This window comes from Chrysochloris asiatica, unplaced genomic scaffold, assembly GCF_000296735.1.
Source record: "Chrysochloris asiatica unplaced genomic scaffold, ChrAsi1.0 scaffold00113, whole genome shotgun sequence".
In the NCBI taxonomy this organism is placed as follows: Eukaryota; Metazoa; Chordata; class Mammalia; order Afrosoricida; family Chrysochloridae; genus Chrysochloris; species Chrysochloris asiatica.
Genome location: NW_006408631.1, coordinates 9,775,768 through 9,793,311, shown reverse-complemented (window position 1 = coordinate 9,793,311; position 17,544 = coordinate 9,775,768). Strand labels below are relative to the sequence as shown.

Here is a 17,544-nt window from a genome sequence, read left to right as displayed (position 1 = left end):
TCCAAAGTACAGTAGACAAAGTCTTGCCATCCTTACTTCTAAGGAGTATTCTGGCTGTACTTCTTCCAGAACAGATTTGTTTATTCTCCTGGCAGTCCATGGTATATTCAGTACTCTATACCAACACCATAATTGAAAGATATCAATTTTTTTTCAATCTAAATTATTACTTGTCCATCTTTTACATGCATATGAGGCAGTTAAAAATACCACAGCTTGGGCCAAGCCCACCTTAGTCCTCAAAGTGACATCTTTGCTTTTTCCCACATTAACAACATCTTTTGCTGCAGATTTGTCCATCACAGTGCATCATTTGATTTCTTGACTGCTGCTTAATGAGTGTTGATTGTGGCTTCAAAGGAAATGAAATTCTTGACAACTTCATTCTTTTCCCCAGCTATCATGATGTTCCACATTGGTTCAATTGTGAGGATTTTTGTTTTCATTATATTGAGTTTTAATTCAATCCTGAAGGCTATACTCTTTTATCGTCATCAGTTAAGTGCTTCAATTCCTTTTTACTTTCAGCTTGCAAAGTTGTTTGGTCTGCATATCATAGGTTGTTAATAAACCTTCCTCCAATCCTGATGCTGCATTCTTCTTTATATAGTAGAGCATCTCAAATTATTTGCTCAGAGTACAGATTGAGTAGGTATGGTGGAAAGATACAACTGGGATGTGCACTTTTTGTGATTTTTAACTCACATCCATTCCACAAATGAGTATATGTAGTATGTATCTAGGAAAATTGGAAGTTGTCAGCATGAAGGTTATTAAAAAAGGCAAATGTCAGTATAGTTTTGTAGTCATTAAAGTTGTCCTGGTTTTAGTAAAACCAGTTTCACTAGTGTTAAAGGAATAGTTATTATTTTTAGTATTAGACTATCATAAAAAATAAGTCTTCTTATTTTAGTGACTCCTTTTTGCTTGTTTTGTTGTCTTTACAGGAAAGATAATGCTTTAAACTTAGGTCTTTTTTATAAACATTTTCAGAAAACTCAGTTTAATCACAGACAGTGGCAGTTAGTTTAAGTCCAGGTCGTACAACAGTTAAGCACCTGGATGCTTAACTGAAAAGTAGGTGGTTTAGATCCACCAGTGACTGGCTCCATGGGAGCAAAGACCTGGAGATCTGCTCCTATAAGTATTACAGCCTAGGAAACCCGATGGGGCAGTTCTGCTCTGTCACATGGGGTTGCTATAACTCAAAAGTCAACTCAGCAGCACTTACCAACAACAAAAGCAACAATGGGAGTTGACTGGTAATTAAAAGTTAGTTGTTATTCTTTAGCTGTGTCTTTTCACTCAACTAATTTTTATAGTAAGGATCACAATAGGTTAGCATTCCATTAAATGACTAAGAGTAGGGTCTGCATACATCTAAGTGTGATGTTTTGTTTTTTTCTAAGTTACATCAGCATGATCATTGTCTTGTTTTTGACTCATAAAAAAATAGGATGTGATCAAGAATTTATTTAAAGAATTACTGGAAATATTGTTGTTATCCATTTTGCTAAAATTCTCTAAATCCTAAAAACTCTGTGCATCATAAAAAATTGGATTTGATCTGTAGTGCACTTCACAAATTACAGTAGGTAATATTGTATGCTTGGTTATATGTTTTGCTAAAACTCTGAAAAGCATAAATTCTGTGTAGGTTTGCATGTGGGGCATGGCAGTTGGCTACAGTTTGTTCTACACAGCTACATGCTGGTGTGATTCTACATTTTAAGAAAGCTTTTCTACTGCAAATGTAAGTGAAAATTACTTTGTAGTCTTCTACTGGTTGTTTCCAGAGTCTTTGTTATTAACTCAACCACTTCTTAGTCGGTGTTGATAATTTTATATAGTGCTTTACTGTTAGGAGTTCGGAACACTCACACATTGGAAGATATCCCCCGTTCATTTGTTCAAAGTGGCGTTTCATCAGCTGTGTCACCATCACTCTGTCCTTTTTTCCTGTTCACTTGGGCTGGAGGTATTCCTGAATTGGGGCACTTCAACATATTCATCAAGGAATTTTTGAAGGACTTGCAAAGGAAAAAGTAGATGAATGGATCCAAGCATGCATTCAAGGACGTTAACCACAGAGTACTCTCTTTCACATAGAATAGTGTGTTCTCAGCAGAGCAATCAAAGACATCCCGGGTTTGACTCAAAGTATAGGGAATTCGGGCAAAATGGAAAGGCACAAAACAAATAAAAAACACAGCAATGATAATGAAAACTTTGACATTCACCTTTTTCCTGGGGACTTTGCCCACTCCCCTTGTTCTTACATATGACCTGTACAGTTCTTTTGTAATGAGTGTGTAGCATACAATGATAATTAAAAAGTTAATCCAGAAAATGACTTGACAGATATAGTTGACTATTTCATGCCAGACCAGGCCAAACTCTGACTTAAGGAAAGAGCATTTCTTCACATTCTTGTCTCTTGGCCTCTTGTTGGTCAGAATCATGTTAGGCAAAGAGAGTAAGAACATGAAAGCCCAGATGACAATAGAAAGTACCTTAGCTCCCAAGAGATTGTTGGAGCTGGATGCTTTGAATGGCCTGGTTGTCTTCTGGTAGCGATCAATCGTTATCAGTCCTAAGAATGAGATACTGATATACATTGTGAAATAAAATATAACGGAGGTAACTTGGCACACAAAGGTTCTCAGCGATCCCACCGCCAGTTCAGCATCACTAAGGATTTTGAATGGAAAAGTCAGAATCATGAGAAGATCAGAAATGACTGTGTTCTTAAGGAAAATAATGAAGTTGGATTTACTGCGAATTTGAAAGAAAATCCTCATTGCTAGGCTGTTTGTGATCAGTCCAGTGAAAAACAGGACGGTGTAGAGCAGCGGGAAGAGGACCTGGGTGATTTTGTAATCTCGGGTGCACAGACTGCCATTACCAGCCGCAGCAGTGAAGTTGTCCATGGCTTGCATTTCTTCTTTGGTACCTAGAGAAAGAGGGAGAGAATGGTTATTTTCAGGAACAGGTAGCTGATTTTGCTGTTATCTCTTCATGTCACATTTTTGGACATAGCCTTCTCTAAAAATTGCTGTTTATGATCATTACGTGGCAGTTAGTAGGAGCACAGAAAACTAACCTTATAATAGTCCATTTTAGTAAATATTCTATCTCAAGCCAAGCATAACAGTCTTAGGTGAGTTCACAAAGGCATGGATGCTTTGTAGTTCTTGTTATTTGTCAGATGTTTGCCTCTCACAATACATTTTTTATCTTAGACAAGAGCCCACCTACATTTATGCATCAATAATAGAATGAAAATATTTGGACCATGTTTCAGTCTTCTCTACCTTCACTTCATAAGTTGTTGTTGTTAAGTGCTGTTGAGTGGGTTCTGACCCACAGCGACCTTGTATAGGGTTTCTGAGGAGCGATTGGTGAGCTTGGACTGCCATCCTTGAAGTTCAAACTGACTTTGCAGTCCAGCTCAGTTGTGCTATGCACTCATGTTTCCTACACCATCCCCATCGGTGATACTCATTTATTCTGGTACTACTAATCCATTCCTCTATGGAAAGACTGATAACTGCTTTCCTAGAATTTTAAAACAAAGAGTGAAAAGACGTTGGTGTAAAATTGGTCTTGGTGAATTTATTGCTAAATAAATAATATGCTGAATAAAAATAGTTTTATGCATAGTTGTGAGATACTCTTGCCTCTGTTTTGCTCAGTCACCCTCCAGAAATCAGTTTACTGGCTCATTCAATACTGGAAAATATTATTACCTGTAGATATTTCATTCTCAATAGAGACCATCTAAAATTTGGAGTTTTTATATACATTTTCTTAACTATCATGAATGTAGTTTTAAAGCAATAAAACAATCATGTGGCACTCTTTAAAACAGTTGGGGCGTGCTTTCTAGATGATGAAGCATATAATTACAGCTAAAATAAAACAGCAAAATCATGTCTTTGGTTTTGTAGGTTATTACCACAATAGACAACTATACAGAAAACAAAAAGGTATCCGGAATATATCTGGTATCTAAGATTTGAAATTTGAAATAAAAACCTTGATCTATTTTGTTTTATCAAGGACTGATTAAATTGATTCTACATAAAATAATTAGATGCAATAAGGTTGATAGTACACATATCTAAATAATCATTTAAAACAACTTTTCATGTGTTATTAAGTGCTGTGAAGTGTTTCCTGACTCATAGTGAACCTGTATATGGTTTCCGAGTAGCAGCTGGTGGGTTTGAAATATGACAAACAATATGTATATATATATATGTGTCCCTTCAAGTAGAACTGTGTTCTTCAGATTTCCAAGACTAATTTTTACAGAAGCAGACTGATACATCTTTCTCCTGCAGAGCAGCTGGAGGGACAAACCACTGACTTTAGTTATAAGCAACTGTGTGCTTGAACCACTTTGCCACCTGAGCTCCAGGAGGAGTAAGGAGAACACTAAATTCCCCCAAACGCCAATGGAATACTTTGCCCCTCTTCTTCAGTTATTAATGTAAAGCAAAAATCATGTTATCACAAGCATGGCTTCAATTCTCAAAACCTCCTCACCTGGGTTAACTTCTAAAAAACTAAGCAAAATACATTTTCTGTTGATACAAGATCACTAACTTTATACTTCCCTATTTGCTGCTATTTGTTCATTCTCTGACAGTTTTGGACATTCTGTTTTGGAGAAATGCTCATTTGGAGCAGACACTAACTTCTTTAACAAGTATTCTGGTCATTTTGAATTTTAGCTCTATCTAGATAGTAGTTTTATTTATGGTACACTTTTACGATTAAGTAAGACACTGTATTTTACATTCATGCTCTTAAATCCTTTTTGTTAATGAAGTATTTAATGGTTGTTTTTAACACCATAAATCTGGCTTGTAATTTAATTTTTACTCCAAATACATGCTTGCATTACTGTTATTGTTATGAAAAGCTTTCCATTTTTAAAGAAAAAAATTAAAAGGAAATTTACACATCAAGCGTAAAACATAGAGTTGCCCAGTACTTCTAGATGCAAAGTTACCTGGTTCCTTTGGGAATCCTGAAGGATTTGAATATATCCAGTAAGTAGTAATTAATGCAACCTGCAGAGTAGCATCTAGTTTTTTCCTTTAATTTTCAAAGTTTAGATGTCAAGCTCTTTATGATAGAGGACTTGCTGAGCTTTCATCAGTACAGTCTTAAGTATTCTAGAGAGAAAGAAGGAGAGAGAGAGTAGAAGAAGGCTTCACAGTCAGAGATTACCTTCAAGCACTGTGGTGTCAAAGCTATGCAGACACTTTGTATTTCTGTCTGGTCATTTTTAGAACTTCTGCTTTTATTTCCTGCGAAATGTGGAAAGAGGATGGGTGAGAAGTCATCTTTAAAAAGCTATTTAAAATCTTGAGGCGTTTTATCAAAACCTGCCATAGAATTAGTCGATGCTGTTTAACTTGGCTTTTTTTGTGTGGTTGTTCTTGTATTTTATTTTCCATGCAAATAAATGATAAGTCCAGGTGGAGATCAAGTAATGGAGCTCTGCTTTCCAGGGAAGGTTGCAAGCTTGATTTCTCAGACGGTTATGAACCTGAAAACATACTGTGCTTAACATTTTAAAAAGTAATTGCATTAGGTTGAAATGCGTGCTTGTTACAGGCGTTATTGCTTGCCTCCCTCCACCTCCTCCTTGGTTAATAATGCCATTATTATAAATCTGTGTTTAATCAATTCCTTTGTAGGTAAAACAGTATCCTACCATTATAAATTATCTGATTACAAAATTACATTAGGACAGAAAAACAGTTTTATCCATTGCCAGGGTTAGTCCTGGTGTGGCGCTGTGGGTTAATATGCTAGACTGCAAAGCCGTTTGAACTTCAAGGTCATTGGTTCAAGCTCACCAGCTGCTCCTTGGAAACCCTATTACAGGGTCGCTATGGGTCAGAATTGATTCGACGGCATTAAAAACAACAACAGGGTTAGTATGTGAAGTGTGCTTAATGCTTTTCTTGAGTGTAATTTAAATATCAACAAATGATTAGTTTTTGTTTCTTCTTTTCTTGCCCCCCACCCCCAGCTTGGAGTTTTGAGGGAGTAATACTTCATTAAGCTAATGCATACTTGTATCAGTATTCTTTACATCTCTTTAACCTCTAATGTAAAATGGGAAAGGAGATTAGTTGGGATTTCGTTGAAGGCTAAAACTTTTTGCTGTTTTACATATATTGTTGTTATGTGCCGTTGAGCTGGTCCTGATTCATGTATTGGGTTTCCTAGGAGCAGCCGGTGGGTTTGAACCACTGATCCACACCAGGATTCCATATACACATATATGTAGGATAAGTGCTGTAGGTTAAGCACAAGGCAGTCCAGTGCTTATCCTATAGCATCACACCAGGGCTTATAATATGGTGGGATGGCTATACTGTCTTGTATTGATTCACTATAATATCTAAACTACTTCCTAAAATAGATTCTCATACTATCCTCATTCTTTGGATGACAGAAACTGAGAAGCAGATCAATGAAGTAACTTTCCCAAGGATATACTGTTAATTGGAAACATGAATCCCAACCCATGTTCTGTGGTCCCAGCACATGCATTGTGACCACTACGTACTTTCAGCTCTCTTCCATGCACACTATCCTTGCCCTATCCTCACCTTACCCTGCGGCCATGCAGAATGAACAGGACTGGCTTTCCATGGGTGAACCTGACCGTGTTCATTCAGGAGTCAGAGGTGAATTCTGTCAATAAATGAGTGACACTTGTCTTTATATGAAAGTTGCAGTGTTTCTTGGACCTTCAAATGAAAGAAAATTTGTGAAAGAAAATCATGACTATTTTCAATACTTGATGTGTCATATCCCAGCTGCTCCTTAGAAACCCCATACAGGATTGCTATCAGAACTGACTCAATGGCACTTAACAACAACAATGTAAGTGCTATTTTGGGAGGAAAAAGAAAAGCTCTTGCTTTGTCTTCTAATTTTCACTCACAGTGATGCCTATTTGAAGATATTTTCTGACAATATTTTTTCATTACAAAAATACATTATCTTCTATATGATTATACTATATAAATAGAATGTATTGTATCCTTTAACCTCTCGTTGTTGTTAAGTGCCATGGAGTCATTTCTGACTCATAGCAACCATACATAGGGTTTCTGAGGAACGGCCTATGGGTTTGAACTCTGCTGACTTTGTGGCTAGCAGTCAACAATGCCACAGTTATAAATAATTGCTAAACAGCAATAGCACATGTGGTGTATAGTTGTATATAGCACTACTGTGAATAGAACTGAGTTGGATTACTTTGGTTATTTTTCGATGACTGAGATGGCTTACAACTAACATATACTCCAAGTAGTTTAAATTACTTATGTATTTTATTGAGCATATTGAAGGTAGTCTGCTCATCTGAGAATATTTCCTTCAAATGGTTACCTTTTAAGCTATTTTAGTTCTTAAGTTTTATGGTTCTAAATGTGGTCTTTGTGACATCGGTGCATGTGTAAATTGAGCTTTATGTATTCTAACCAAAAACCAAACCCACTGCCACCTAGCTGATTCTGACTCAGAGCGAACCTGTCTAGAGTTTCTGATGCTGTAAATCTTAGCAAAAAAAGAATGTTGTATTTGGTGATTCAACTTGGTATCATTCCTGCCTTGAGTGTGTTGCTTGAAAGTAGAAGACTAGTATATTTGGTTAATCTCCTAGACATCAATTCCACTCTAAGGATGCACCAATTTTGTTTGATATAGGTTTCATTTCTCATTATACTGTAGTTTACACTGTAGAAGATTTCCTATAAAATCTAATTAAATGATTCTCCTATTTCCTTTACTTAAAGAAAAATTACTCCAATTCAGTAGCAGTCTGTAATGAGAAGAAGCTGCTAATTTCTGTGACCCTTTAACACAGCCTCTTTTTACCCTCCCCTCTCTATAAGGAGCTCTGGTAGTGTAGTGGTTATGAATCGGACTGTGAACCTCAAGGTCAGCGGTTCGAAACTACCAGCTGCTCCGTGGGAGAAAGATGAGGCTTTCTGTTCCCATAAAGATTTACAGCCTTGGAAACCCTGTTCAGGGTCGCTATGGGTAGGAACCGACTCCATGGCACATAACAACAACAACAAGGAGCTCTGGTAGCATAGTGGTTACGAGTTGGGCTGCTAACTTCAAGGTTGGCAGCACAAAACTACCAGCCATTTCACAGGAGAAAGATGAGGCTTTACAAAGATTTACAGCCCTGGAAACCCTGTACAGGGTCACTGAGTTGGAACTGATTCCGCGGCACATAACCACCACTACCATAAGGGTCACCAGCCGTTCCTCGGAAACCCTATACAGGTTTGCTATGAGTCAGAACTAACTCAAAGACACTTAACAACAACAACAACATCATAAGGGGTCCTAGTGTTGGCACTCTGTTATAAAGCACTGGACTGCAAGGTCAGTTTGAACCACAAGGTCAGTGGTTCCAACTCACCAGCCGCTCCTTGGAAACCCTACACAGGTCACTATGAGTCGGATGCTACTTGATGGCACTTAACAGCACTTTGCAACAACATACTCATTTATATTCATACACATTGTTCTACAGCAGCTAACAGTGTAATGTGACATTTATTTGAAGTTATTTTATTATGGAGCCTGTTTTATTGGAAAATTGAACTGAAAGAAGTAATGTTTGGAGGCATCTTTTAAGTCATCTCGTTTTAGTATATTAAAATAAAAATCATAGCTAGTTTATTGCTTTTAAAAACAATTTTTTCATACTTTATCGGGAGATGAAGTAGGACACTGTGTAATTTGCTTCATGATATATATACTGGATTTTCATTTGAATTATTAAACAGACCAAATTAAAGAGTGTGGGGAAGTATGAATACTATCATTTTATCAGAAGGACCATCAAACCTACTTCATCTATTTTTCATGAGTTTTTGGAAGAAAATGAAGCACATTTGGAGTGCAATTCTTTTTTCCCCCTTAGAAACAATATTAATTTATTCATTTAAAAATTCTATAGTTATTGGATGAATGTAGAAATACTAGAAAATACAAATAAGGTGAAAGGAGAACACAATCATATAATCTCACCACATTCAGCACATCTTTATGAATGCACACAGCTGTTTTAACAGTACTTCTCATCACTTTATTTTAAAGCAATAAAGATGATTTAAAGCAGACCTTAATTTCGTTTACCTTGCTCCTAAGAATATTTGTCTCCAGGCACATTTTAATTCCTCTCACATGACAAGCCTGCCTGGGTGATTTGGACATGTATCCTCTTATTTTCTTGATCAGCCAAATCTTTGTAAAGGGTGAGAAGATACCTGGAAAAAGAAAGGAATTGATTTGGAGGAGAAGATTTTCAGAGTTCAGTTTACAGGGGAAATGGCCTACCCAAGGGGAACAGAGGACTAGTATCAAAGCTACAGCAGTATTTGTCCTAGTGACTCTTAAGTCAACTCACATTCCTGCCCAACAAAAAAAATATCCTTCAGGGAATAAACAGAGCAATTCTTTGGTGCTGATTCTAGATCATTACTATTATTTACAAGTATGCAACTGGAGGGTATTTTCATTACATAGTCGAAACAGTGGGAATCATAGATCCATTTGGAAATACTTGGTGCATTTTCTTAGGCTGACTTTATTCTGATTTAGTAGACCTTGCTATTTGAAGACTTGTCCAAAAAATTGAATTACTGAAAAACAGTAACTTTTACAATGCCTCTGCTTTTTCTCTTTTGTTTGAATATTGTTTTTGTTGTTGTTAAGTGCCTTTGAGTCGGTTCCAACTCATAGGATCCTGTCTAGAGTTTCCAAGGCTTTTAAAAAAAAAAAAATCTGTGCAGGAGCAGAAAGTGTCATCGTCTAACATGGAACAGCTGGTGGGCTCAAATCATAGGCATTGTGGCTTACCATCCAGTGCTTTATTTTATGGGCCACTCCCCTTCAAGCACCAAACGCTGTTTGCACACCCATATACAGGTTGATCACTGATTCTTTCAGAGCTAACTGCATACTGATCTTCCTTTTTAAATTCTGTCTCCTCAGTCTTAGCTCATGACTTTGCGTACTTTCCTGAACATAACCAGGACCAATGAATAGATATAAACTTCTTCAAATTCTTCACTCTTTTACCTCCAACTTTATTTTTTCACTGATTTTCTTTTTCCCTATGGTTAAATGGAAAGTTGTCCCGCTCTCTCTTTGCACATTAATCCTGACAAAAGCATCATCATCTCCTGTCTGATTTGTCATTTATCTTTTTATTACATGGATCATTTGTGTTACCTGTTCGTCACACTTCATTCCTTATCACTTATATCTTCTCAATCTTGATTTCCTTTATGGGAAGTCTTTTGTTTCACCCTTGAAATAAAAAGTTTGGCATTGGTTATCCAAATAAAATGTCCTTCGAAGCTATGCATCAATTTCTATTTTCCACCACTCCTACATATGGGTTACTAACTTTAACCATTTCATCATCTGTTCTTAACTTCAACCCCTTTTTATCTGCTTTCTGTCCCTTCTACTCTAGTGAAACTTCCTTTCTGAGATTCACATATGGATTTTTAATAAGTCGAAGAGAGGTTCATCTGCAGTTACTTCCTAAACACATTAACAGCATTAATGGCCCCATTTTTAAAATGTTCCCTCTGTGGCTTGTGTGACACTGTGGCACAGGTCATCTTATTAATTATAGACACCATGTGTGATCATTTTATGATTTATTTACCCTCTCCACCGTCTCAGTTCTCCATGTTCTCCCCTAAAGAGCACATTGGGAAGATTTGTACCTCTCCCATAACATGACATATTATCCCTACTTCAATCCATCTACTAGAATTTGTCATACATATGTCTATTTACCCATTTAAGGTTTCTTGCATGTAACAGTGAATTCATTAGCCATCACAACTACTCGTTTTTTTTTGGTGTTTTGTTTCCCAACAAATTTTCTCTAGGGAGTCCATTTTAAAATCCAATGAGGTGCACATTCAAGTCAACTGCTTTTTCCTTTCCAATCTTCCTTCAGATACCTCTTTAATTTTGTGTTTTTTAAAAGAAGTTCCCTACCTCTCAAAATTAGTGCAGATCCTATGAACATTTTCTGCTTCACATTTCTCCTCTTCAGCTCAGCATTTAATCATCAGGTTAAGTTTCCTCCAAATCTAGAGTGTATTCTTATTTTCATCCCTACCCTGTTCCTTTAGCCATGTATTTGTTCATGAGTCCACTTGTCTAGTCAGTCAGTAGTTAGGGGATTAAGTAAACATGAAATGACTTCGGTGCTGATTGAGGAGATAATAGACATGAACTAAACAGACATGAACCTTGTGAAACGTGCAGTTGAATGGGGAAAGGCAGACAATAACCAAATACCTGGGAGAGAAATAAATCACTGTGATAAATACTCCCCAGACTCTTCCCAGCTCTACTTCCCTGTGGTGGGGACTCTCACCAAACTGGAGTAACAGAGTGAGAGACCTGTACTGTGAAATTGTGCATAGCATTTCAACAAGTGAAATTGTTGAAACTATTTTAGGTGGCAGAAGGCGCAACAAGGAGCCAAAGGAAGGGCATGGCAGAGTCTTTGGGAATTTTTTAGTGATAGAGTTACAGAGTTGCCATGCACTACAAAGAGGGGAGTGGAAGTCTATAAACAGAAATTAGCAGCCAAGGAGCTCTGGTAGCATAGTGGTTACGAATCGGGCTATGAACCGCAAGGTCAGCAGTTCGAAACTACCAGCTGCTCCGCGGGAGAAAGATGAGGCGTTATGCTCCCGTAAAGATTTGCTGCCTCGGAAACCCTGTACAGGGTCGCTATGGGTCGGAATCGATGGCACAACAACAACAACAACAACAACAAGGCTGTTCCCAGTACACTCGAAAGCATTGTACATGCTTCAGCTCAGTGATTCTTAACAAAAATCTTACAAGGAATCTGGTCTCCTATTTTTCCAAAGAGAAAGAATCTGAAACTCAGAGAGGGTCATTATATAGGATCATGGAGTCAGAAAGCAGCTGGGGTGGGATCCTTTTATAAGGCTCTTACTGCCATGTTTACGCTATTATTGATACGGTGTCCCTGGTACATCATCACTTACCATCCCAGGATAATGAGGATGGTGTCAGCCTGAGCACTGTTTCATTCTGTTGTGCATAAAGTTGCTGTGTGAGTTGGAACCGACTTGGTGGCATCTAACAACAACAACATCCCTCACTGTTCTAGTTCTCATTTCTTTTAGCCATGCAAATGAAAGCAGTAATGATACGAGAGATCTAAGGAGCCTTGGTAGTGCATTAGGTTAAGCATTGGTCTGCTAACTGAAATGTTCATGGTTTAAACCCATCAGCTGCTGGATTGAGGCAATCAACTGCTGTAAAGATTTACAGCATCCAAAACCTGATGGGACAGTTCTGTTCTTCCCTATCAGGTTGATACAAGTTGGAATCAAATTATCGATAATATTGTTTTGTTTAGCTTGCTTTTTTTTATGTTGGAGACCTGGATTAAATTCCTGATCACTTTGATTCATATGCAGCTGCCACCGGACTGTCAGTGGTATTGCTGAACAGGTGTCAGGGGGGCTTCCAGATATAACAGACTAGGAAGAAAAGCCTGGCCACTTGTTTTGGCAAATTAGCTAATAAAACCACATGGATCACAACTGTTGGGGTCCATTGCAATTGGGCTGACCATCTGTCATGTACAGACGCAAAAGCAGCTAACAATAGTAACAAAACTCTGCCGATACTACCAAGATACTGCAATTGTGTTCCATGAGCACAGGGGATACGCATACTTGTGTTTTCTCTATTGCCTAGCACATTATCTTGTCTTGAGTATATACTCTACAAACATCACCCCTCACACAGAAGTTTACCTTAGTACCATTTTATATGTGCTTTGACTGAGAATAGTACACATATGACTGGCACTGTCTGAGTTTTGTACAGTTTTCTCAGTCCCCCTCTTTTCCCTTCATAGGCTTGGTATGAACACATCCTTCCAGGCTAAAAGAAAAATACTTTATCAATGCTCTATAACAACAACAAAAATTGGAGATTAACAGTCAACTTCTGTCATTTAGATGTGCAGCCAGGGATAGAAATCACTGGCCTCTTATAAACTTTATCTTGTGGTTAGTATTGTCTTTTTTGAGAATTTGAGGAAGGTTGGAATAGGCAGGAATCCCTGGGTAGTGCTAACAGTTAATATGCTTGGCTGCTAACCCAGAGGCATCTCTGAGGAAAAGTCTGGCAGTCTCATTCTGAAAAACTTAGCCTTTGTAAACCTTATGGAACACAGCTTCTCTGACACACATGAAGTCAACATGAGTTAGAGTCAGCCCGTGGCGGCAGGTTCTGATTTCTTGTTCTGGTATACTTAGGATGTTAAATAAGAACAGCCCCTGGTAGAAACTTTTGAGGAAAAAATCTCCTAGGTTTTTTTGTTTGTTTGTTTAAGATGAAATTTGACTACCTCTAAGACATTAGCATGGTGTAGAGACTGGATATCCACATGTATATTTCAGGTAGTGTATAATGAAAAAGGAACCAGTACAATGGAAAGTGGTGTCCTGAATGTTATGTGTGTGTGTGAAAGACAAACCAACAAAAAGATAAACGATGGACTGGAAAATGGCGGGATCTGAGAAAGATAACAGGCTCTTACTTCAAGCAGGCAGAAGCAAAATGCTGCTTTCAAGAGTGGATTGCTCCAAATTGAACACTAAAATTCTCCGAGCGTGAAGTTTTTTTGCTTTTTCTTATTGCTGCTCCTAACTTGTGAACACAATATAGTTTTGCCTGGAAATAGTTCTTTCTTTATATAAGTTCTTTAGGGTAAAATGCTCCTAGGAAGTATAAATGTCTAGTATGGGAAAAGATGTAAAAAAGGCATGAAAGGGAATTGTATCAGAGAGTAGACTAGGAAATTTTACTAACAAAATTAGAGACTGTAACATCCGAGGGAAATTTATAGGTAAAAAATTAAAGCCAGGCTTAAGAGAGCGAACAATTCTTGAACTACTAAACTTTGACTAAGGAATGTATTTAGCAGTGTGTACATGTTTTTGTTAACGCTGTGACTAAATAATTTCCTTTCTAGTGTGGGAAAAAAAAGCAGCGCTTGGATTCACCGTCTACGGGGAGGGCATGTGTATGCAGAAGGGAAGAAGGTGGTGGTGTTGGAACATGTTTGGATATCCAACAATTTATCTCACACCTAATGATATCTACACTCTTTATTATGTTGTCATTTTGAAATAAGTATAAGTGCATCTCATGCACACTCGTTGGAAATAAATGGAACACTTTTTCTGAACTTGAGGATCTTCACAAAATATTTTTTCAAAATATAAAATACTGCTGTATATATATATGAAACCAAGCTTCTGAAAAGAAAAGAACATTTACTTTATGGGAAAAACATGACTTAGATATATTACTTGATGTGAAATAATAGCACAAGAAATTTGCTTTTTTTCAAATGAAAAGTTTTTCAATAGCCAAAACTTACTATGTAGGGTACGCCCACATCAAATGCTTCTATTAAGACTTCAGGTCAGTTGACACTTTTTTTTTTTTTTAACTTTAGCAAGTTCCAAACTGGAAAAACAAGGGTGTTGCCAGTGGAGGTTGAGGTGGATTGAAAGGTAGGCAGAATGCCACCACCGCAAACCAGCATGGAGATGCCGTGGTTAGTGCATTTTGTGGCTGGGAAATGCAACCCCACCCCAGCAAACAAGAGCTTCAAAATGCATTTTCTGTTTTTCAGGATGAATCTTCAAGTCATGAATGTAACCAGCGCACAATCCTTCTCTACGGTGTCGGCAAAGAGCGTGACGAAGCAAGGCATCAACTGAAGAAGATTACCAAAGATATCCTGAAAATTCTAAATAAGAAGAGCACCACCGAGACAGCGGGTAAAGAGCTGCCATGCATTTGCTTCCATTTGTTGTCACTCGCTGTCCCCCTTAGCAGAGTCTCTATCAAAGTGGAACATGTCCCTGTCACCAGAGCATTTCCTCTCTTCTGAGTGACAATGACATTGCCATATGAATAAGCACTTATGTGACTGTTTAAATGCTAAGACCTCGTTTCCATTTATAGTAATGTCAGGATTAAAATAGCACACTCTATAAATTGGCACAAGACCAGGCAGTGTTTCATTCTCTTGTGCATTGAGTCATTATGAGTTGTAATCAACTCGATGCTAATGGTACCTAACAACAACGATGACAGACTGGTAGGTCTCAGAATCAACTCAGCAGCACTGAGGGTTTTTGTTGTTGTTGTTATTATTTTATATATATATATAGGTTGTTGTTTTTGTTAAGTGCCATCTAGTCGGTTCCGACCCATAGCGACCCTGTACAGAGTTTCCAAGGGTGTAAATCTTTACGGGAGCAGAAAGCCTCATCTTTCTCCCGCGGAATGGCTGGTAGTTTCGAACTGCTGACCTTAAGGTTTGCAGCCCGATTCGTAACCACTACGCTACCAGAGCTCCTTTTTTATATAGGTAATTATAGGTAAATTGGTGTTCTGGTGTGGGTCTATAGGATAACTATTAGACTACAAGGTAGGTGTGATATGCAAGGTCAGTGTTTCAAACTCACCAGCCACTACTCAGAAATCTTATACAGGGTCGCTATGAGTCAGAACCAGCTTAACAGCACTTAACAACAAAATAGGCAAATTATGGAGTCCTGGCATGGAGCTGTAGGATAAGCACTGGACTGTAAGGTCAGTTTGAACCACAAGGTTGGTGGGTCAAATTCACCAGCCACTCCTTGGAAACCCTATACAGGATTGGTGTGAGTCAAAATCAACTCGATGGCACTTAGCAACAACAAATAGGTAATTTATATTTCTTTCTCTTTTTTAATGCTTCTCAAATTTTTACTGTAATAATACTAAAGAATGAGCTGGGAAACTCTTGGTCTAGAAGAGGCCCATTTTTCTGTGTTTCTTTTTTGTAATCAGTTTTGAAGCTTGCCTTAGGGCACTCACATTTCAATGATAATTGAGGACTAGGACAATATAGTTGGCTGCTTTTTTCTTACATTATTCTTAGTAAAATAATTGTAACAGGTTGTGGTGGCTGCTATATTGCCAACTTTATTTCAATGAAAACAAATGATCTATTTTATCTATTACTCTCACATGCCTTCTTTACTTGGTAGAGTCTTTCCCCATGCTTACATAGTTTTTACAGTGAAGATAAGCCTTTATATTATGTCACCTCATTGCATAATTGGAATTCTGTAATTATCCACTTCATATTTGCCTAATTACTCTTTTTGATATTTAGTTTACTAGGCAGTCATGGGACTTAAAATGTGACATTGTATATGCTCCACTGCCACTGCTGGTGTTTATTTCTCTAGTAATTAAATAATATAATGAAATAAAAATTTGAATTTACCCTATGCATGAAGTATTCTTCCTATAGGAAAACTACTGCATTGTTCAGTACAAAATAAATAATTTTTTATAAGCCTCTCCACAGGTTAGCTGGTTGTTGAGTCTCTAGCAGGATTAATTATTCAAACTTATCTGCACTAGATCTTTCCTAGAGAAAAGTACACTTTATATATATTGCAAATAGCTTATCTTTCCAGTTCAAGTAAGAGAGGAGAGCATGCAGAAACATGGTGCAAGGGCAGCATGGTTTTCAGTATGAATATAGTTTTCTGATTTCCTGAGACATAGGGCCTTAGTACAAAATAGAATAGTTATCTTCTTTTGACTTAAGTCACATTTGGTACCTCCCTTCCATGTCAGTTAAAGACTTTGCAATATTCTGGCTCTGTTAGAGAACAACAAAGAGTTGTCTCATGGGAAGTGAAAACCCTCTTGTTGGCCTGTCATTGAGCTTGAAAAAGAATTTGCTTCTGTATAAGAAATCTGTTGATCTAGTATTTAGCTGTTTTCTTTCTCAGAGAAAAGAGGAAATGTGTTGAATTTAGCCCTGTAACTTATTAGCAGAGAATATTTGAAACTGTTGTTTGTGCTCTTAGAAAGGGGGTGAACACTGTCTACTTTAAGTCACACAGTAATTCATGTTCTTTTTATTATTATTTTAGAGAGTCTTTCCAGATACTGTGGATTTCTTGGTTGGAGAAGCTGAAGGTTGAAGGGGAGAAGAAGGCAATGTGACATCCTTTTCTGTCGAGTCTGCTTCCTTCCTTCACAGAGAGCTTTTCAAGGCCAGACTGGAGCCTCTCCTATCTTTGTACCAGTCCCTTAGCTAGGCAATTCTCCTTGTGAACTCAGGGAGAGAACACCACTGTTACTCTCTGCTGCTTTCTGAGATACTAGTAGTTAGGAGCACCAAGGCATCCTTACAAAGATGTTAATGTGGGAACAGTAAACAGCTTTCAAGTGGGAGTCTAAGTTTAAATCACTGTTTAAAATCCAGTATGTTGTTGTTGTTAGGTGCCATCGAGTCTGTACTGACCCATAGCGACCTTATGCACAGCAGAACGAAACACTTGCTCGATCCTGGTCCAACCTCACTACTGTTGCCACGCTTGA

General features: G+C 37.7%; 2 protein-coding genes across 2 annotated transcripts in view; one reads left to right on the top strand and one right to left on the bottom strand.

Annotated features, from left to right (window-relative positions):
• MED12L (mediator complex subunit 12-like) overlaps positions 1-17,544 on the top strand; it is a 470,668-nt gene that overhangs the window by 354,520 nt on the left and 98,604 nt on the right. The window contains exon 15 of the mRNA XM_006867983.1: positions 14,783-14,930. Coding sequence (XP_006868045.1) covers positions 14,783-14,930 — 148 coding nt within the window. The remainder of the gene's footprint in view (positions 1-14,782; positions 14,931-17,544) is intronic.
• Positions 1,863-5,179, bottom strand: P2RY12 (purinergic receptor P2Y, G-protein coupled, 12). The gene is made up of 2 exons (XM_006867982.1): positions 5,021-5,179; positions 1,863-2,953 (listed from the first exon to the last, which is right to left on the bottom strand). Exon 2 carries the CDS (start codon positions 2,937-2,939, stop codon positions 1,911-1,913), a length of 1,029 nt encoding a protein of 342 aa, XP_006868044.1. The 5' UTR covers positions 2,940-2,953; positions 5,021-5,179; the 3' UTR covers positions 1,863-1,910.

What these genes read in the sequence shown, in the direction of transcription:
- P2RY12 (XM_006867982.1), bottom strand. Translation starts at nt 2,939, where the DNA reads ATGCAAGCCATGGACAACTTCACTGCTGCGGCTGGTAATGGCAGTCTG.